The 21,887-nt window shown below is 47.2% G+C and overlaps 1 protein-coding gene across 1 annotated transcript in view; it reads left to right on the top strand.

The window, feature by feature from the left end:
• The first annotated feature begins 911 nt into the window (after positions 1–911).
• The window catches only part of LOC135369761 (uncharacterized), a 32,200-nt gene continuing 11,224 nt past the window's right edge, over positions 912–21,887 (top strand). Inside the window, exons 1-13 of the mRNA XM_064603278.1 lie at positions 912–1,232; positions 7,493–7,601; positions 8,352–8,501; positions 10,194–10,309; positions 10,421–10,566; positions 11,891–11,951; positions 12,016–12,153; positions 12,815–12,934; positions 13,609–13,800; positions 13,981–14,161; positions 14,256–14,417; positions 14,706–14,843; positions 18,276–18,460. Coding sequence (XP_064459348.1) covers positions 7,494–7,601; positions 8,352–8,501; positions 10,194–10,309; positions 10,421–10,566; positions 11,891–11,951; positions 12,016–12,153; positions 12,815–12,934; positions 13,609–13,800; positions 13,981–14,161; positions 14,256–14,417; positions 14,706–14,843; positions 18,276–18,460 — 1,697 coding nt within the window. The 5' untranslated portion in view covers positions 912–1,232; position 7,493. The remainder of the gene's footprint in view (positions 1,233–7,492; positions 7,602–8,351; positions 8,502–10,193; positions 10,310–10,420; positions 10,567–11,890; positions 11,952–12,015; positions 12,154–12,814; positions 12,935–13,608; positions 13,801–13,980; positions 14,162–14,255; positions 14,418–14,705; positions 14,844–18,275; positions 18,461–21,887) is intronic.

Here is a 21,887-nt window from a genome sequence, read left to right as displayed (position 1 = left end):
GCGGATTTATTTTTCACATACATACATACATCTGCACTGTCCTTCATAGTCGTATTATATACAATGTAATTTTTTTTCCCCACTGTATCTTCTAGGTGTCTTCCTACTATACAATGTTGCCCGTGGCTAGGCATTGTGACAAATGCACAGTCACGTCATCATATCACACCACCGAAAGGATAGGTTGAGAGAGACACCGAAGCGAACGTATCACGTGATACCACCCTGAGGTCACTCACTCGGAAAGGAGAAGTGGAGAGAGGAACAGAAATGAGTCGCGTCACGTGACACACGCTTCATTTAACTTCACACCCTATTCGTGGAATACATTCTGGAAAACAATCAATTTCTTTGGATTAGCCTGGCATGCCGGAGCTTAGAATTTCGTCCTTGAGGGGGGGGGGGGGGGGGCTCAGCAAGGGGGTGTATTTACATGTTTTTAACAAAATATTGCGGAATTACACAAGTTTTAGGGGGTATCCTCCAGGTTTTGGGGGGTCTGGATAAATCACTGCCGGGACTGACAGCAGCAGCGGTTATTTGATAGCTGTTCATTGGATCAGAGTGCGTGCCGCAGCGTGCAGTACGAAGCAAAAGACAGTCCTCGTCCTCTGCTACAAGACCTGTTCCTTACAAACAGAGCTGCAAAGGGGGGATTCAGTTATGTTTCATCGAGGCTCTCGCATATACGCTCTTCGAAGAGAATCCTTTGACCCCCATCTTTCCGTGAGCTTCACAGAGCAACATGTACTGCTGCAGAAATACGGAGAGCAGCTCATCCTTTGAACTTCACGATGTGTTCGTGCCGTTAATATCACCGCCAGGAGAGCGACAGAGCGATTGAACCGAACGGGCGGTCGATATTTCCTCTCTCTCTCCACAACATTCCCGTCCGAGAAGAGAAGGCGGGAGGAGGGAATAAAATAAGAGCAACGCCGGCATGGCGGCAGCTTGCATCGTAGAAAGGTGTACTGGGAATCTCGCAGACGCAAACCTGCGCTCTGCCGGGGTCGTGAAAGCTCTAAATTATCGGCGGAACGATTCAAACTCGAGGGCTTGAGCAACGCACGCAGAAGGAGCGCAAGCAGACGACGCTTTCTGGCGGAACACGTGTGCATCTTCTGCGAACTGCTCTCTCTCGGAGTGAAAACAATACGGACCTCGTGGAGCGAGAGAATGGTGCGGCTGCCCTGGTGATAACCCCTGTCAAGTGCTTCGAGGGACTTGGGGAGGTAAGGCTTTTTTGGGGTCACGTGCTTGGGGACAACAATGGTGGCTGGATGATAGAATGATAGACGTGGCTGGGTTTCGATCGAAAAAAAGCAAAGGAAAACATTGAGATCAGCGGTTTATCCAGAATCGCAAGCACGAGAGGGAGTTGCGAAAAATTGGAGGTGTGTGTGTGTGGGGGTCATTAATTTAGTTGCGTTGTAAGAGCTTTATATATCATGGAAGACATGTGTACAAAGGTAAAGAAAGGTCCCGTGGCACTAAGTGTATTTTTGCTCAAGACCAATGCTGGTATAGTATATGGTACTGCTTGGAAGTAGTCATACGATGCATGTGGTGCTAATTTGTCATGGTTTATTTTATTTTTTATTTTGCGCGCAACACACCCGATAACATCTGTGCGCCAGGATTCTGGAACTATCATTCTGTCTCAACAGATTTACGTCGATATATCCAGCCCAGTCGGCAATAGAAATACAGTATATATACTGGCAGGGCCGGCGATAGGGGGGGGGGGGGGCGAGTAAGGCAACCGCCTTAAGCCCCGCGCTTGCATGGGCCCCGCGCACGAAGCCCTCGACCAGGGATTACTTTTTTTTTTTTAAATATCAAGTACGCACTTAACCGTGTGAAACAGGCCCCGCGATGTGCCTTTGCCTCAGGCCCCGCACACCCCTAGCACCGGCCCTGTATACAGGGCATATCAGTAGGAGGGTAACGACAAGGACGTTATAGGCACGAAATGTAATTATTATTCGTATTACGCAGACTCACGCGAGCCCGGCATAAACTATGTTGTATATATCCAGAACGCGGTCTGGTGGGAGTGTATAAACATACTTGCGCCGCCGTATGCAGCAGGTGTGCCTCCACGAGACTTACTTGGAATCCTTCGTACGCATATTTTACGTGACACATTCTTTCGTTCCTTTTTCTTGTCACTCGTGGAAACGCGCGCGTGAGTGAAATGAAGCTGGGTTCACTTGTCGCCCCCTCCCCCCCATTCACGCCGTCCGATGAACGATCCTGAGCAGGTCCGTTCCCCGTTCAATAAACTGTAAAGCTATAAATTTCAGGGCGATGTTTCAAAATGTACATTTAATTCGTAGGACGCAGACGCACAATCTTGAACAAGAGCTCGAATTGAGCTCGCCGCATATGGGCCCTGCGTGAAGGTTTTCTCGACATGCGTTTATCTCAGGCTTGTGCGTCTAGTCATTTTATTTATATTACGTTAAAAGCCCCCCCCCCCCCCCCCGGGGGGGGGATTCAATTTTAACAACGAAGGCAGTTCGAAGCGAATGTTGCGTAACCGAACCGAATACACATGCAATAGAGACGCAAACATAAACATACATATATGTGCAGCATGCACACAAGGTATGTGCAGAGTATGAGACAGAGATTACTTTGTTTTATGCCGTCTTTTTTGCTACTCGAATATGCCGTAAAACACTAATTTTTCGCGATTTGGGCACAAGGCACACATTCGTCCCCTCTCTCTCCCCCACTCCTTCCTGTTGTCCTCTCTCCATCTGTCGACGTCTCTACGCCGATCATAGCCACAGTTGCTTCGCGACGCTAACACGAAATAAAAAAAAAAAACAAAAAAACATCCGCGGTCAGTAAATTTTGCGAACTCTAGATGCTAAACTTCCCGACTGAAATTACCCCCACCGAGTGTGCAAAAAAGTTTGCGATTTTATAATTGCTCGTCGAAGCGTCAAACTTCGCTCAAATTTTTCGCGTTCCACAAAAACTCGCGAAAATTAGCAGCGAGTGAACAATGAGGGTTTCGCGTATTCCGTTTGGAAGAAACGTTCATTCCCGGATTAGAAATTCGAATACTTAATTCGATGTTGGTATTGGAATTCGAGCCGAATACACAATTTTCGCTTCCGTATTCGAAACATTCAAGTATTCGCGACAGTCCTTGCATAAATAACGAGGACTGCCCCTAATCATTCATCAACGTTCCACGTCTTAATGAAGAACATGAACTCCATGAACGGTCATGATAACGAGTCTCAAGTCTGCACAAATAATGTTCAGGTGCTCCTAAATACCGACGACCACCTGTCCCTGCGCTGTGCCTTACAGCAACATTTGTGTGACTTAACGAGATGTGGACCACAGCGTGGAACTGAGCCATTCTAACAAAATTTTTCAAATAACATACTGACAGCATTATGAATGATCTGTCAATCACCTAAGAAACAAAGGAACCTATGAAATGTGAACGCTGAGATGTTGCTCAGCTCAGTTGTTCAGCTCAGCTCAGCTCAGTTGTTCCAGCTCATTGTGAGGATGATGAGCGCAGAGTTCGTCAACCAGGTGGCTGTCGAAGCAAGCGATGGATAGGACGCAAGAATCAATCAATCAATCACGTTCGGGTGTTCTCGGAAATATCAGCCTATATGACATCTAATGATCCCGTCGAGGACAGTGAGGCCACTCATCTCGAACGTCGATTATTACCTTTGCCGCTCAACTTCCTGCCTATATACAGTCGAACATTTTGGCGACACCCATCTCCCATGTACCGGGGAGGGAGATCGTGCCTACGGGGCCGGCTTCACGGGGAACCGTGCCGGCATTTGCCTTAGAACGTCCCTACAACACCTCAGCACTTGGGAGCTTTAGCGTTTTTTTAAATATGAACCCCTGGGCAAACACAGGACAACAACGTGTTGTGAGTTTTTTATGCTAACAAGGCAGAATACTCTTACCAGGATGGACATTTTATTCGTACGGTGCGGTGCCTGAATCAGGAAAACTTGCTGCCGGGTCTGTATCCACAGAAAAAAACTGTTAGCGCCGCGAAGCAACTGTGGCTATGAGCGACGTACACATATGGACAGGTGGAAAAAGGGCAATGGGAAGGAGAGCGTGACAGAGGGGGTTAGTATGCATCCTGGGCCGACTTCAGGGGGAACTGTGCAGACATTTATCTGGAAAGTCTGGAAAGAAAACCCAGGGAAAACCCCGGACAGCACAGCCGGCCGGTGCGGGGACTTTGCAGTTTAGTGCCAACTTTAAGTCGAACGTTGTCCAATCTACCCAGACTTCTCTTGTGCTGTCGCCTTCTCCTTGGCTTACGTGCAATTCACGACTAGACCAGCAAGGATATCTCCTGGGAATCACTCCTCCTGGCCGGATGCGACAAGAAGACGGTTCGTCTCCGATCTGCCACGCGATACTCGCGGGGATTAATATGTCCACGAACATCCGTTCATGTGCCGAGAAGCAAGTACAATACAGGAAACCGCATTATAACACTCAGGTTTACCGTAACACATCGATGAACGTTCGATGTATCAGCGCATTCCGCGTTTAAGATAAGTTCCTTCTACAGGGTGTTGCACCTAAAGTGATGATAAATTCTAACTGGCGACGTACTCGCCGGAGGATTGTGGGACTTTAGGCAATTACCTTCTAGAAAATTTTGCCGCCATTTAGAAAGGCTTTGGACAATTTTTAATTGACGGAAATTAATTTTTTCAATTGAACTTCGAAAATTGCCAAGCGAACCTCGCTTTTTTTTAACAGAAATATGAAGTCCTCCACGGATAGTCAGAGACCCAACAAAAACTATGAACAGTATCGCAACAAAAATAGTCGGAAAAAAACTAGTAAAAATTCGGCTATAGCCACGCCTGCTTGATTGTCGCAAAACCAGCTCCCGTGGCACAGTGGTAAGGATGATCGCTTTCCACGCCGAGTCTGGGAGGTGATACGGGTTCGAATCCTATCACCGGCTGTGCTGTGTGAGGTTTTCCCTGGGTTTTCCGAAGACTTTCCAGACGAATGTCGGCACAGTTCCCCCTGAAGTCGGCCCAGGACGCATACTAACCCCTCTCTCCCCCCACTCCTTCCTGCTGTCCTCTCTCCATCTGTCCACGTCTGTACGTCGCTCATAGCCACAGTTGCTTCGCGGTGGTAACACGGAGTAAAAAAAAAAGATTGTCGCAAAGAAGAGCGCACGGAAGGTGCGTGGAGAGGAGGAAGTGTTCCCACCTCTTGTTTTACCTTTCTTTCCCCCGCTTTGACCTTGATGCTGATGACAACCGTCTTATCACAAAGAAAACAAATGAAGGCGGGGACACTTCCTCCTCTAGACGCGCATTTCGCGCGCCCTTCTTTGCGAAAATCAAGCAGGCCGTGCTAAAGCGTAATTTTTACAGATTTTTTTTGTTACTATTTCTGTTGCGATACTGTGCATAGTTTTCGCTGGGTCTGTGGTTATCTGTGGAGGACTTCATATTTCTGTGAAAATAAGTGAGGTTCGCTTTGCAATTTTCACAGTTCAATCGAAAAAAAGAAAAGCAACTTTCCCGTAATTAGAAATTGTCCAGAGCCTTCCTCAATGGTGGCAAAAGTTTCCAGAAGGTAATTGCCGAAAGTCCCACAATCCTCCGGCGAGTTCGTCGCCAGTTAGAATTTGTTTTATCACTTTAGGTGAAACACTCTGTATACCCACCGTATATGAAAAAAAGGGAGCGTTTTCAAACATTGCACGCTCTGAAAGCTAAGATATACGTATAAAATTTCGTACGAGTAAGCGGAACGTATAGCCTAGCAGCGCGATATCCTTGCTCGCATCCGCGTGTGGAATGTTTAATAACAAAGTATCCAGATTCAGTGGGTGAGTATAGGAATGCACGAAGCTCGACGATGCTTGTGTGACGTCATATCAGAAACACGGGTTGCGCGGAAGGAGCGATGCTAACTCTCTTTGGATGGAGCGGCTGATGCTTACGTTTTCGTGAAACCGAAACTGGATACCAGTTCGTTCTTTCTGGTTTACCTAAAAAAAAAAAAAAGAAAAGAAAAAACGGCTGCGTTCTACTGGATAAAAATTTTGCACACGGCATCTACATCTAACTAGACGTCTACATGAAACATATGCTATATTGGACGTAGGCGTAGTCTTCGAATGCAAGGTTTAGTATGCAATATTGTGTTGTAAGCATAGAACATTGTAATGTTTATTATGTAATTGTGTTTGTAAACGCACAAAAAATTAAACACTATCAGAAGTCGAACATATTCTTCATGTAATGCCACTTGACCCTTGGGATATTTAAACATATAAATAAACGCACAATCCTCTATGGACCGTCGTGAAGAGGATTCCTCACCGTTTCTTTCTGTCACGAGTCTTTACTAACATTTGCCCGAACACCATAATTATTGAAGCACCGAAACGCCTTGCACGACAGTTGAGGACAAGTCACGAGGACTCGTGTTCCATTTTTCCCAACTGTGCCGCTTCCAACCGAATACGGTACCTAAAGAGTGAGGAAGGAACTCTTTCTTTTATCAGCACAGCTTGCGTCGTTTCCTACAGATGAGGTTCGTAGCGGGATTTTCAGTCCAATCTTTGTCGTCTCCTCCCACCTGAAGTAGTTACCTGCGATGTGTCGCATTATTTGTCCGCTTCCAACACAACAACGAGCCCTACTCAAAGTGCATTTCACGTAATTAAGAATTTCTTTTTTTTTTTTCATGTCGGTGAGGTTAGACGGAGAAAGGTATGTAAAGGCTTGTTCTTCCAGCTATAAAAAAAGTAAAGAAACAATGAGAGAGGAAGTTCAAGTGAGCGCGAGATCGAGAGAGAAAGTGATGGCAAAAGAGGTGCATCACAATGCTTGGGATTGAAATTGTGTTTTTCGTTGTATGTACCCTTTAAAAGCTGTGTAGGCACTTGTATACCGTGCTACTCATTGTACGTGCATTATTGTTCATTTCGTTGTAGCCACGAAGCAGCATTTAGGTTCTCAGAGTGTCGTTCACTTTATCAGCCGCACAGAGATCATTTCAGATGTGCCGCGCCGACGTTGATTTTATGCTTTTGTTCGACGAGAGAACAAAGGCGTTAGCATGCGCTAATCTGGCCTGACAGATATCTCCCTGACATTCCAATAAAGTGCCCGTGTACTCTATATCTTATACATAATCGGTATTTAGCGGAATTTAAAGCGGAGAGTACAGACCACCTGTTAGCCACGTTCTCCGCAGTTCTGCATCGTGTGTCGGATGGTAGCGCTGCATCAGACCATTTCGCCTTGTATCCCTCAATGACAGTGTGTATGTGTTCACTTCAGTGTCTCGCATTTCATTAGCAAGTTCTTATTGCACTTGATCGTGATGTTGCAATTGCCCTTTCAAAAATGATATTAAGTGTTTTTACTAGGTCTCAGAAATATTGTCACGGATAGCACTAATGCAAACTTGGCAACACCGTGCTCCGTCTATCCAGGATGGAAGACAAGATACCCCTGCCCCACTGGAAGAAGGCCCTGAAGCCTGTTCTAGCGACGGTTACGCCACTAGTACTCCTTCCAATTCCACTCGCCGTAGGAACAGAAGTAGGTACCGATTATGAACTTTGGCACATTGGTTCACGACAGAGCTCTTAAAGGAACCCGGAAGGCAAAACCGCGAAGATGTATTTCTGTACCGCGTGATATCGACGTATTATACCTTCAGCAGGGTCGGCATCTACTGTTCGCCTCCGGGGAAGGGTGGGGGTGGGGGGCAAGTGAGAAATTTGCCCCCTGTATTCTTGATTTTCTTTCTGTCGTCCTGAAGCGCCTTTTTCCTGCCCGAAAGGTGTCTTCTTGGCGTCCTTTCAGGCGGGCTAAAGGGGGCAATCCCCCCGGGTCAGGAAATAAGGGGGGGGGGTCACCCCCTTATTTCCTGACCTGTGGCAAATCTCTCCCGCTCCTTCTGACGTGTTGTGACGTCATATCATACGAGCATTTTCATTGGCTGCCGAGAATCGTCTGCTACGGCGCTGTCGGTCGATTGCACTGCTTGAGCAGCGGGAGCTGCGGCGCCAAATAAAGCTCCAAAACGAAAGAACGAAAAAAGAAGGTGCACGCTTCACTATTGGACGGATGGCGTGACGTCATAGACTGGCAGCCGAGGGAGGAGCCTTTTCGGAACCGCGAGACTCGAAGCTGTCTTGCGCACAAGGATTGCACGCTGCACTCGCGCTTTTTGTGCGAATATATGTTCTGTCCGGGCTTTTGTAATCCTTATTTCTACTCCTCATTACCTATTTTTTTCACGAGCCCTTCCATGCTTCTTTCATTGAATGCATATTATCCACGCAGGCCTCGTGGGTCGGCTTCCTGGTCCTATGGATGTGCGTCTTCTATGTCGTCGAACCTGTTCCCCTGTCCGTGACGTCAATGCTACCCATAGCGGTGCTTCCATTAATAGGCACATTATCGACGGAGGAAGTTGCATCCTTCTACCTTAACGTATGTACGGTCAAGCCTTTGCTTATGAAGCGTAGATTTGCGAAATACCTCGTTTTGTGGACGACACCTCGTGGGACGGGGCCATTCTCCGCTGTATTTCACTCTCGTTTATTAACCCTCGACTTCCAAGGGTGAAAGTGATAGCTTCGTAGGGTCAACCACTGTGTAGGTCCGTCCGCCGCTTTATAGGGCCTTCTGACCGTAAGACTGCGCTTGTAGTACGTTGAAATCCTGTAGTCAGTTCCATCGCAGAAAAAAAAAAAAAAAAAAATCCAAGGTTCTCTCAGTTCGCAAGGTCCGCGAGGTCCTGGATGTACAGAATTATTTCGATGACTTGCAGTTAACTGGCTTAGGTTATTAAATAAACTAATAATTATATTAATTTAATTAATTCAACCCTACACGAAAACCGTAATGCCAAAAATATTGCATGAACTTTCTTAATTGTCAGTCACACAAACTATCGGAATCACGTGAATTATACGTAAAAAAGGAAAAAGAACGGTTTGGCAACGGATCAAAACCATGACCTTTCGCTAACCATGAATTATAAAGCTACCGCATTTGAACGCTTTTTTGCACAATGGCCAATGATGCAGCCCATATTTTACCTCTATTCGTGAACAGATTGAGCTACGTCAACAGAGCACCGCGTGTCTGCGATGTCCGCGGCAAAAGCGACTATTTCTGGACCTCGAAACGGATACATTGGAAAGGAGCAAAGCCAAACCAATGGGCTGGGGATAAAGAAAGTCCCGCCAGCTTGGATTCGGATGACCTGTAGTCATCGCGAAGTCGAACTTGCACAGAAGATACCGACTGGGACAGCTATTGTGCTGGATATGCTGCCGTAAAGTGTCACTGATTTATCTACAGCGTGAATTTAGCAAAGGTTACGCATTTCGATCGCGTCGTAAAAATGCATGGAAGATGACGTCTCTGGCGCTTCAAACTTTGCACACTTATAGTCATTTATCTCAAGTTTTATCGATATTTTTTCAAACGGTATCATTTTGTAGAAAACAAGGGGGGATATACGTTTATTTCGGAAAGGTCAGCCTGACCGAAGGTCGGCTTGCTATTCCTCAAACAAAATATATCACACAGATGAAGTAAAAACAAATATAAGATGATGAGGCTGGCGTGATGTGTAGATGACATGAAAGGTCAATTCATGGTTTGTTCATGAGGTCTGTCGTGTGGAGAAAGTCGAGGACAGCTCGAGTGACGCACCACTGACGGGAGTGTCGGACAGGGCCAAGTAATAAAGGAAGGTCTATGTGTGTGTGTCCCAGAGCAGTCAGGCGTCCTTTGAGGGTGTCGCGTGCAGTGTCGTAACGTCTGCAGTGCAGCAGTAGATGCGCTGTGTCTGCTTCCACCCTGCACGTTGTGCATGCTGAGGAGTTCAGTTGGCCCATCTAGTTGGCCCATCTTGTTGGGGCATTGGGGATCCGAACAGTATCGTACCATTGCGGCACAAGTGATCTTCCGGTGAATATATACGCGAGAATTACGGAAAAGAACCACCAACCCCGAACATCGGCCGGCGGGTTATCCATACTAGAAAGGTAACGGTGTCGCCCCCCTGTACGTCGATCTCGCAGCGAATAGCTCTGAAACGGAGCCGTGGGTCACTCGTGTGCAATACACGGTTACTACTTGAATGTTCTTATACTTCACTTCTCCCTTCAGAACACGGGTTTATTGTTCATGGCCTCTCTGATGATCGCCGCTGCCATCGAGTCGAGTAATCTCCACGAGAGAATCGCCTTCAAGGTGCTGCTCGTCATCGGCCACAGTGAGGCCAGGTGGGTATGTGGCCCAGGGAAATAGTGCTTTGCGGTGTTGCAGGTAATACCTCTTGCAACCAGAACTGGCTCGCACTACCCTGGTACATGACCCTGCGTTTACATTTGCAGTGTCATGCTCGGGGTCATGTGCATCACTGTCTTCATGTCCATGTGGATGCCCAACACAGCCATCGCCACCATAATGGGGCCCATAGTGATCACCCTGAGTGCAAAGATGGCGCTGCCTTCTTATCACCAAGTGCCATCCATTGAATGTACGTTGTCACTTGTCAATGAACGTCACATGTACTATAGTCAGTGACAACTTAAGTCCTACAATTGGGTCCGCACACTCATCCGTGGAAGGCTCCTGCGATTGGCTACCAGCCTTTGTACGACGCCCCCGCATCGCGATGTAGTGCCGGATCTCTCCCCCCCCCCCCCCCCCCATGCAGTCCCCACTTGGCCGCGCCGCACTATATTCGCGCGCGCGCGGAGCGATTCTTGTGTGGGGGCGGGGTCAATTGTATGACTTATGTTGTCACTGACTATAGTGGGGAACATATTTCTTGATCATGAGGAAAAACAATGGAAATAGACGACCTGAGCTTCTGCGTCATTGATTACGTAACGCCGCCGCGCAAAGCATGCTGGTGGTCACTATCAGCTTTATCAGCCGACGCGTTTTTCTCGCTTCTTGCCCGCCACAGCGAAATATAACCTCGAACCGGTCTTTTCGCGACGTCACATGTTTGTGAACATAGAGTCGTCTATAGACACGGAGGGGCATCTGCGTACTAACCCGACCAGCTAATGACCCTTCTGGTCTCAATAACATAAAACTATAGACACTTATGACCTGCCAGCAGATGAACACCATATGATGACTATGCCAGTTTTAATAATATGCCGCTAATATGACTATGCCGCGTTTAATCCGAAGAACGGCACGAAACGTAGTTCGTCAACCCTGGGGGAGTTACTCCTCCAAGTAAATTATACTGCAGCGCCACCAGGTGTTGCGAAAAGGCAACATTACCTCGAAACGAAGCCTTATCACTCAAACGACGTGACGTAGTCGTTATGAGTCCGCCAACCACGAACGGGCTTCGAAGGCCCTTAGCTGTGGAGATGGTGGTGGTGATAGTGATGATAGTGACAATGATAATGATGATGATGCAACTGCTTATCGTCGCCGGCCTCGCTTAGGCGGTTAACGTCACGACTATCGCGGGGGTGGGGGGGGGGGGACCGTGCGTCCTGGGTCGACTTCATAGGGAACTGCTATGGAGACAAGTCGCCATGAGACGCATGGGCAGCCACCTGTAGCCACAGAAAGCCTGTGCTTGAGATCGTCTGCTGTGATTGGCTGAATTCCAACTTATATGCCCACGTATAGCGAGGGAGAAGAGGAGCCATAAAGCAGGCTCTCTTTATATAGGTGGCGTTGCTATCGGGCTCTTGTATAGTTTCGGGGTCGGCTCACTTGTCGCGACGTAGAGCGACGCAGCTAACTACTGGGGGCCAATAGGAATAACCTAGCTCTCAGGTTGAATTGGACTACAAACAAGATGTGCATCGGAAGGTTTCTCGTTGCAGGTGTGAAAATCAACGGAGACGCCATGGGTGACGGTCTCGATAGGCCGTTGGAAGCTGACGAGTAAGTACACTGGTTTAACTAAGCGCGACTTGGCTTGGCTATACATGGAACATGAACGACCCAGGAGCCGCTTGCTAAAGAAGAATCACAACATGCTCAAGAAACTGATGCTGCTTTCCGTCGCTTATTCATCCAACATTGGAGGGACGGGAACAATCATCGGATCTTCAACCAACATACTCTTCAAAGGAATCCTCGACGAGTGAGTGCTGTTAGAGCTTTCAGTTGCACATGAAGAGTTGCGAGTTTGGCGCAGAATGGTAAATAAATGTTACAAAATATTTTTGGGAGGAGTTATACGGGAACCTTACACGCTGAGGGGAAGGATTTGGTCCCCGTTTTTCCTTTACCATATTCACTTCAAAAAGTGCAAGTTTTTCTTTGCAAGGGGTTTGAACGCCTGAAACACCCCCTCTGGCTAAGCCGCTGGTTGTGAGGCATACTGCCTTCCCCTTCGGAGCAACGCTGTAATGACACACCCTTTCTTTCAGCCGAAAGGGGGGGGATATGTTTATTATATAAAAAAATAGGAGGGAAAGGCTATGCGAAATAAGTCTAGAATAATTGAAACTATATGTTTTTGTTTCCTATGTAATTGATGAATTGAAGGAATCTTCTCTAATTCTGATCTAATATGGTGCAAACAGTACCATTTGTGACAACACACTAAAGGCATTTTTAAAATCGATAAAACCCTAGTAATGGGTAAAAAAAGGAATAAAGGACTAAAGGGATTATTTCCCACTGGGTCCTCTGTCTTATGTGTACCTGTTGACATTTACGTTCTTGTGAAAATACAAATTCAGTTCAATTCAATTCAACGCCTCACCACCGGACCCCATCACCATAGGTTTTCTTTTCAGATTATTTCCACATTCTACAGAACTCACCACAGCGACGTGGATGCTCTACAACGTGCCGCCGATGATTGTTTGTACGGTATTCGGCTGGGTGTATCTTCGATTAGTGATTAAGTACAAAAGGTAAGGCATTCACTCATTCTACGCTGCTTTCATCTGTACTCTCGACACTGCTTGCTAAGGTGCTACAACGGAACAGAACGCAACGCAACAGAACGGAACGCAACGGAACGCAACGCAATGGAACATAATCCTGCCGAATATATATGCCATTGGAATCCTTGTGTCTTACACTGTGTTCTCCCGAAAATATTGTTTCTCTGTGTGGCGCGGAAATGTCATAAAATTAATTTCTCGTTTTGAAACGTATGACGTCATAGGATGCGCAATCTGCCAAGGCGTCTGGCAACGTTGCTTATCGAAGGTCGATTTCAGTCAGTCTCCTCACCACAGCTGCTGGCAGTCTTCCAACCTGGGGCGGAGTGCGGAGATCGGAAAGGTGCGCGCGCAGTTGCTAGGAGAAAGATGCCACACCTCTCAATGACGTCATCAACTCTTACAGAAACCGAAACTATATGAAGTTTTGCGCCTGAGGTTCACTGACGGCATTTGTATTTGCGTACCGAGTTTTTGAGCGATGTCGATTTATAATATGAAATAAAATTTTAAAAAATTAGTCCGTAGTGGTATTTTGAGATATACCGCGACGTCGACATTGTGCAGATTCTGATGTATTCGTCGTCATTTGCAAGAACACCAGTGCCGTCAGAAAGAAGATAAACTATTTTATGTTCCAGGAGGAAGTACAGCGACTCGTTGAACACCAGAAGTGACATTCGCGCCGACATTCGGCCTCAGTACGACAAGCTGGGCCGAGTCAGCTTTGCCGAGGTCTGCGTGTTAACCATCTTGACGGCCTTGATCCTATTGCTGTTCCTCTTCAAGCCTCAGTTCATGACAGGGTGGGGCGATCTCCTTCCCCATGGCAGGTGAGAGAAGTGAAATGAAGAAGACAATTCCTTTTTTTTTCTTTGCTTTTACCAGGGGAAACTTTATGGCTTCCTAAAGCACTTGAGAAAGTTAATGAAATGAAGAAACCGGGAGCTGAGTGCGACATGAGTGAGAATAAGTGAGCTGGAGTCATAAGTGCAGACCTTTGTACACCGCAGGAAAATGAAGTCTTCCAGTCCGGCCTTGGCTTTGTGCTTCCTGCTTTTCGTCCTTCCTAAGGACCCAAAAAATATGCATTCGAGTGAGCCACTGGTGTCTTTCAAGGAGTTCTCCTCCAGGATGCCCTGGGGTCTTGTCTTCCTCTTCGGCGGATGTTTGTCTGTCGCCGAAGCATCTAAGGTACTGCATGCATTTACCTTCCTTTGGCAACTACACAGGGCTTCGTACATCGTCCAGAGCTGTGCACTGAGAAATGTCCTTCGTCCCATTATAGAGCTCTGGCCTCTCTGCCATCATAATCGATACTCTTAACGGTATACGGGACCTGCCTTCTAGTCTGGTACTGGTGCTTCTCTGCTTTGCAGGCTGTGGCCTCTCAGAGATTGTCAGCACGTACGTCGTTACGGGCATATTTACTCCGATCATCAGTGAACTGGTAAATATATTGAGTACCTTGCAATACCCGGTGCAATACCCAATGCTATATGTGTGTGTGTGTTCTTGCGTTGTTCTACGATCTGTTTGCTGTTTCACCCTTTGGCGGTTCAAATATGCGTTACCAACTCTCCCAAATTTCCACTGCTATCAACATCATTAGCACCTGAACGCGGGCTTTAGTGTCCATGCAGGGGTCTGGCTCTTATCACTCTAGAACGTGTATTTGCTTGAAATCAACATGACTAGCAGTCACGAATAACGCACCCCGATTCAATTTACTTTTCAGGCTGTAGCTACCAGGGTACATCCGTTGTACTACTTGATGCCGGTGAAGGCATGCTGCCTATTTGCCTTCATGCTGCCAATCGCTACTGGCGGGAACGCCATCATCTCGGACATGGGCAAACTACGTACCCTTGACATGGTAGGTTCGTTAGCAGGCTCCCTTACGTGTATGCGGCTCCTCAGTCTCCCCCTACCCCTATTGCCCTTGGAGCGACCCACTGGTCCCTCTTCCAAACCAGGGGGCAATATTTCAAGGTGAAGCACACGTGCTTTGTTCTGTGAACCCACGTCGGTCCACGAATACCCCCTATTGCTGCCTTGTGAGTGGAAAGACACTTTGTCACGTGATTTCTTCAAACCACGTGACCTTCTTTACCCTCTCCCCAGCGGAGACAAACTGTCGTAGCGTATACTGGGAGCATCGAACATCGACATTCGACAACACACAAAAAGAACGGGGGGGGGGGGGATATGGTTAATGCTGATAAAAAAAAGAAGAGAAAAAGAAGGGAAAGGTTAGCCATGATGTAGGCTTGCTATTCCCAAAAGCAAATAAACAAACAAAAGGAAAGAAGATAAAGGAAAAGAGAAGAAGAAAGAAGGAAAGGAAAAAGAAAACGAAGATAAAAGCAGCAGAGACACAGAAAATTATGAAGAAATACAGGAAAAGACAGCTCCTTCACTAATCGTTGTGCAGACAGTCATATAGGAGGTATCACAGAGTGCCCAAGAGTTTAGATTCGCGAAGGAATCGTGTCAGCGCAGATGTGACTTCAGCGTGCTGTGTAGGGCAGAGTAGCATCGCGAGGGAAACCTCTCGGTAGCCTAAATGGGCGAGACGGCGCCGAAGACTGGACCGGTGATCTTCGTACCGCTGGCAGGCAAGGAGTATGTGTGGCACGTCAGCTTCTACATGACACGTGGGGCATAGAGGTGATGGATGTTTGCTGATCTTAAAGAGGAGGAGTGGAGATCGTGCCACATTCAGCCGCAGCCGATGAAGCAACGATTGCTCGATGCGCGGGATGCGGCCAGGCACAGCATGTGTCAATAGCGAGTCAATGTAATATAAGGAAGGCATTGGTGCGTATAGCATCGTGCTGAAAGGGCTGCGTGCAGTTGGCAATAAAGCGGCAGATTTTCAGCTAGCACAGAGAGAGCGTAAGAGGAAGGGCAGTTGATTGCTCAGTGTCGTGGGCTTGCTGAGCGAGAGCGTCAGCACGATCATTGCCAGAAAGTCCGACATGGCTCGGAATCCATTGGAATACCACGCCGTGTCCCAGGGATACAAGTTCGGAGTGCAGGGCGATGATCGTGATGTAGGTGTCACTGATGACTGCAGCAGAGTAAGAGGCCAGCGCCTCCAGAGCCACTTCACTGTCGGTGAGGATCGTCCAGGCCCTGGGCGCCAACGAGCAGACGTGTCTGAAAGCGGCCAGTACTGCGAATGCCTCGGCCTCGGCAGATGACATAAGAGGGAGTTTGAATCCGTTTTCAATTCCATCCTCTGGGATGCAAAAGGCAGCAGACGACCCAACTAGAGAGACTGAAGCATCAGTGTATACTTGGGTTCGACGCCGGTGGTGGCTGTGGATGTGGTGCAAGGTCAATTGGCAGGCCACACAAATGTTCACACATCATTCTTTTTCCTAAGACATGGAATGGACGTTTGTACAGTGGGGTAGTGAAGTGTCCACATGGGTGGCGCAAAGGAGGTCCGGGCCGAGGCTGAGGGGATGTTGCCTCGTAAACGAAGAATAGCTTGACCGAATGCAGATGCAGGATAACGCTTAGCAATGTCACAGAGGTAACGAGCCGGATGGCGGGCAAGATAACGCGTGTACGCGTGTAAGGCGACACTATCGCGAAGAATAAGCACCGATGGCTCCCGTGCCTCCGCCAAAACAGAGAAGGCTTCCGTAGTCTTTGGCACTCCTTTGTGTTGGAGACTGCTTGCGATTGCTTGTTGGAGAGTGCTGGAGATCCCATACAGGACAGACAGGCTATAGCGCACAATGCCAAGCAACAGGGAACAATGCACACGACGGAGGTCAGCACAGGACGGGCTCCATGTGGATCCACAGAGGTGCCGGAGCACATTACAACAGATGCGGGCGCTAGCAGAGAGAGAGTTGATCTGCCGCGACCATGTCAGTCCCTTATCAATGATTATGCCTAAGTACCGACTGTGCTGGACGTAGTTCAGTCTAGAGCCAGCTAGCAGCAGGGGTATTTGCGGAAGGAGCGGCGCGTGAATGTCATAGTTACTGCTTTAGCCGGTGAGACAGACAACCCACGGTCAGCAAGATACGCCACAATAAGGCCTAAGGCATGTTGCAGACGACGCTGGATGGCATCACGGCGCGTTGCAGAGGTCCATATGCAAATGTCATCAGCATAGATCGTGATATGGGTATGCTTTGGCAGAAGAGAGGGGAGGTGTGCCAGGATGACATTAAACAGGAGCGGGCTGAGGACACTTCCCTGTGAAACTCCACGATGCACAGAGTAGTTGGCACTGTCACCCTCTGCTGTGCGTAAGAACAGAAACCTGTCGGAGAGGAAGGCTTGCAACCAGGCAAGGGTACAGCCGCCCACACCAGCTTCTCGAAGCGATGCAACAACGGCATTGTGGAGAACACTGTCGTATGCTTTCGCCACATCGAGGAAGACAGCGGCCGTTAGGAGCCCATCAGACTTTGCTTGCTGGATAGAGGAGATGAGATCGATGACATTGTCAGTTCCAGACCGCGCTTGCAGGAAGCCAGCCATGGCCTCAGGAAGGAATTGGGTTCTCTCAAAATACCAGTTTAGTCGTGCGGATACCATCCGTTTCATAATCTTCCCGACACAAAAGGAACGGGATCCATTGGGTATAGTACCGTAAAAGCAGCAAACAGACCGGTACCAGCACCAGATCGGTAACAGCAGTACCGTAAAAGCAGCAAACAGACAGGAGCACAACAAGTTGTACATGTGACAGGAAACGCTAAATATTTTTAATTTGCTGGTAAAATTGCGGTAAAACGGCTCGGGGCGACCTCTGGTAGGAAATGATCCCCAGTTTGTCAAGCAACAGTGACCTACGACTCTGACTCGCTTGTCGCTCCTGACGGCTACGTAGCCGACTGCTTTTGTTTAAGACACAGTGTTATGCGCATGCAAAGCAGTGTTGCCGCTATACTTGATGAGCAGTGCGCAGTTTGGTGGCGACTTCGACATAGTATTGCTCGTAATTTTCAATTTTAATTTTCAAAAAAAAAAAAAAAAAACTGTGACTATGAAACTATTGGGTGGAAAATTGTGACGTAGGACTACTGAGGGCTCAGGATATCGAATAAATACGATAATATCGAATATATAATACTTAGAGATATAGAAATAGATATAGAAATACATAATCGCAATAGATTCTCTTATCTCTCTCCGTCTGGAACTGGGACTGTGCACTGGAAATTCATTTGCGCACTCGCGTCGATGTAAACACGATCGTGTTTAATTAGAGCTGTGCGAATAGTACTTTTGAAGCCGAAGCGAATAGTTACATGAATATACGTATTTGTTCTTTCAGATGAAACTGGGCCTCGCCATGAACATTTGCTGTGTCCTGATACACGTGGCTTCCGTGAACACTCTGGGCGGCGTCGTGTTTGATCTACATACTTTCCCGTCGTGGGCAACGAAGGACTTCGGCCTTCCGTCTTCGCTTTTGAACGGCACTTTAGTCAACGCTACTGTAGCTACAACATTGCCTACGTGACGGCGTCCCCTTCCATAACACTAATATAATGTTCGTTCGCCCCTGAAATACAAGGGTGACACCACACTCATATGACGGAACGAAAGCACGATATATGACCACATCATCTGACTGACGGCTTTTGTCATCAATAACTTATGCATTCCTGTGCTTTAAAAAAAATGAAAAGGAGGAGAGCACCATACGATTTTAGAGTAGTTCCTAGCTCTGTAGTGAAGGTTAAAATTTCGTTACTGTTCTTTGCTGCGGGATGTACACTGCTGGAGAAATAAATGCTGTTCATGAATGCCTATATATGTGATGCAATGTGTAGGTAATTGACATCGTCATTCGTCATCGTCATTCGTAATTTAATTGTTGTTGTTGTTTCCGTGTCAACGCGGGCTTTCTGGCCGCCATTTATTTATTTCATATATTTTCCATGGTAAAAATCGCAGTTTTTAAGTGAATAAAACCTGAATCTCGAGAACATAACTATTCCAGGATTAATTTACTCCAGGATTATCTCCATATTTTTCCCCTCATATCCATCCCATTCATCCTTATTCGAGGATTAAAGCGGTTGTGGCTTCAAGTTATAACGTATTAAAGCTCTTTATGTGCCACTATGCCAATTAATACAGCAACTAGGAGCGCAGAAAATCGGAGGCCCCAAACACCGAAACTCAGCCGACTGTGACGTCACGGAATGCAGTGGCCGCGGGAGAGGTCACGTACTCGCGAGAGCCAACGGGAATCGCTGGAACTCTCGGTCCTCTGATGTCAGAAGTTTCTTCAAGGGAATGGTATCTGGTCGACAACGACACCCAGAAAAAAAAAAAAAAAAAAAAGAAAGAAAGAAAGAAAGAGTTCTTCAATATTCACGCGTACACAGTGTAATGCGAACCACGTGTAACCAATATGTCACAACAATAATAATTGAATATGTTGTAATGTTCTTGTGTGTTGCCCTTTCAAAATATCGCGATTGCGTTTACAGCATTTGATCAGGGCAGCACTCCCAAGGACTCCGCTGTAGCCCTAATGCAGCATCATTCTGCGGACTACTCGTCGTCTTCTTATTAATAGAATTAATGACTTTTTCACAGAAATATTTCATAGGCATTGGATTCGAGATCGCATAGCAACGCGGTTTGAGGCTTCGACTAATACCGAATGAGTAACAAATTTTAGGCGAAGTCTGTTAGTTTTTACAAAGGTTTTATCATTTAATATTATTAATTAATTATTTTTTTTGCGAAATATATATAAGCGGGGTATATACCCTACGGGTGTACCTCGAAATAAAGCGATCGAAATCCCCATTGCAAAATAAGCTACTGTAAATAAATGTTATCCGACTATAAAATGCACAGTCGCGCGCAGGAAACTGCCGACTGCGAACTTAGACTAACCTGGACATGCAAATGCAAACACCGAACTTGGAATAAGCTAATACTAAAAACTAACCAACATGGTGCTCCGTCGTGTCCGCCCTGAAGGCAAACGGCTGCTAAAGTGTGGCTTTCGTTCGCTAAAACGACTTCGACAGACATAGAAAACCCGTGAATTTGAGTGGTGAAATAGTGATGGCGTGTTTCTAAACGCAGCATATCACCTTACGAAGCAATCGAGCATCCTCCTTGACTTTCCTTGTTTCGAGAACGTGAGTCTCGAGATCGGGGGTTTTGCAACTGGGAATATCGAGGTCCTCCCGCGCCCTACGATCTCAGAAGCGTTTGAATGACGAACAGAGAGAGACACGGAACACGCGGATAGCACGACAAATTCCTCGTGTTCCGTGCTTCTAGGGTATTCCCCCTACAATCGCTTCCGAGTCCTTTAATCGCTACGCTGTGCACTTTCCCTTCTTTCGAATCACAGAAGCACCGTGCGGCCATGCAGAACGCGTAGGCGCAGACTGTGTTCGGGTGTTCACCACAACGCAAGGTAAACTCATCCGGCTTTAACAGTCACGAGGGCAGTTCTTCTATACTGCTCACGTGCGAGTTATATCTAATCTTCTAAAGCTGGGCTGGTAATTGAGGTTTCAATAAAGATAACGCACATGTCGCCAGTCACCATTGTCCGCGTTTATCCGTCGGGATACGCAACGCTCCCAGGAGGACAGGTGAGATCTCTACTTCTTAAATCTTGCATGGTGCTCCAAGCACACAATATATTGGCCCAGTATTGGCCCGATATCGGGAATACTGGCCCAATATAGGACCAATATTCCGCCGATATTGCGAATATTCAGCCTCAAAAGCCAATACAGCCAATACTGGGTGTGCAGCACGGGTTATACTTCTAGTCTACCTTCACCATCTCAACTTAATATGTGCGTTGGAAGAAACAACCACAAGAGGATGCCGACTATTCAGCGTGGTCAAAATTCCAGGGCCGTGGGACCGATAATTAAAGCAACGCTCGTTCAATATTTTCGGGACACTCAGGCGGACACCGTTCCAGAGTTTATACAGGGACCTCACTGAAGAACACTTACTTTACCTTACTTTTACTTAACCTTTTACTACTACATTACCTTTTATTTTCACGCACCCGTGCGCAAGTAACTTCACGCCTTCGTTACTTTCATTCAACTCGTTCACGCTTTCATTTTTTCATGACTTTTCCTACGATACAGAAAGCGATCGGTGAGCACTCGGCTTTCAGTGCCATGGAGTCGACAGGTCCACAACTGTGCAACCTCCATCTCCATATTTTTCTTCACATATCCATCCATCCCAACAATGGCAGATTCCCCATTGGCAGAATGCACAGAAAGAAACAAACTGAAGCGCCCCTCGGATGCACGGGGAGCGTGTGTTTATGGTTACGGCCATAAAGCTTCGGCCTGTACTTCTTCCGGTACTTTCCGTCTTTGCACTACGACCACCGCAGGTGTTTCAAACACCATGCATGGTCACTGATGTGTCGTTGAAACACTGTTTGAGCCTGCCCTAAGGGTATCATTTCCCTTGCGTTTTGCTGAAGAGGTCCAGTAAAGGGCGAAGCGACCGTACATTCGTACGTTTCACATTGAGCTACGGTGCTCAATCACTCAATAACCCAGAATAGACCTCTCCCTGTTTGTAAAAAAATTGACGTCATAGTGTTCGACAGCGTCACCAATTCGGTAGAGTTCAACTACGCTCGAAGCTAGGGGGCGAACAAGATCGCGCCCGAAAGCCACGGTCTTGAGGGGTTTACGATGGTCCCTGAAAAGGGACGCGACCTTCGGTCCTACTTTTCTTTCAGTAGGAGCCAGCGAACAAGTACCCATTCGTGGAACCCAGCCCTTAACCCTTCCGATTTGTTTGGGTTTCAGTCTGTCTACCAACGTCACGATGACGTTTCTCGGGTAGAGGTCTACTGAGTCTCCTCCAGAGCTTTAGCAGACAACACATAATGTTCCATATCTGCATCGAGTAACTGCTAAGC

The sequence above is a fragment of the Ornithodoros turicata genome, chromosome 10 (genome assembly GCF_037126465.1).
Source record: "Ornithodoros turicata isolate Travis chromosome 10, ASM3712646v1, whole genome shotgun sequence".
Lineage (NCBI taxonomy): Eukaryota > Metazoa > Arthropoda > Arachnida > Ixodida > Argasidae > Ornithodoros > Ornithodoros turicata.
Note: the sequence above shows the minus strand (reverse complement) of the source record. Positions and strands in the feature narration are given on the sequence as shown.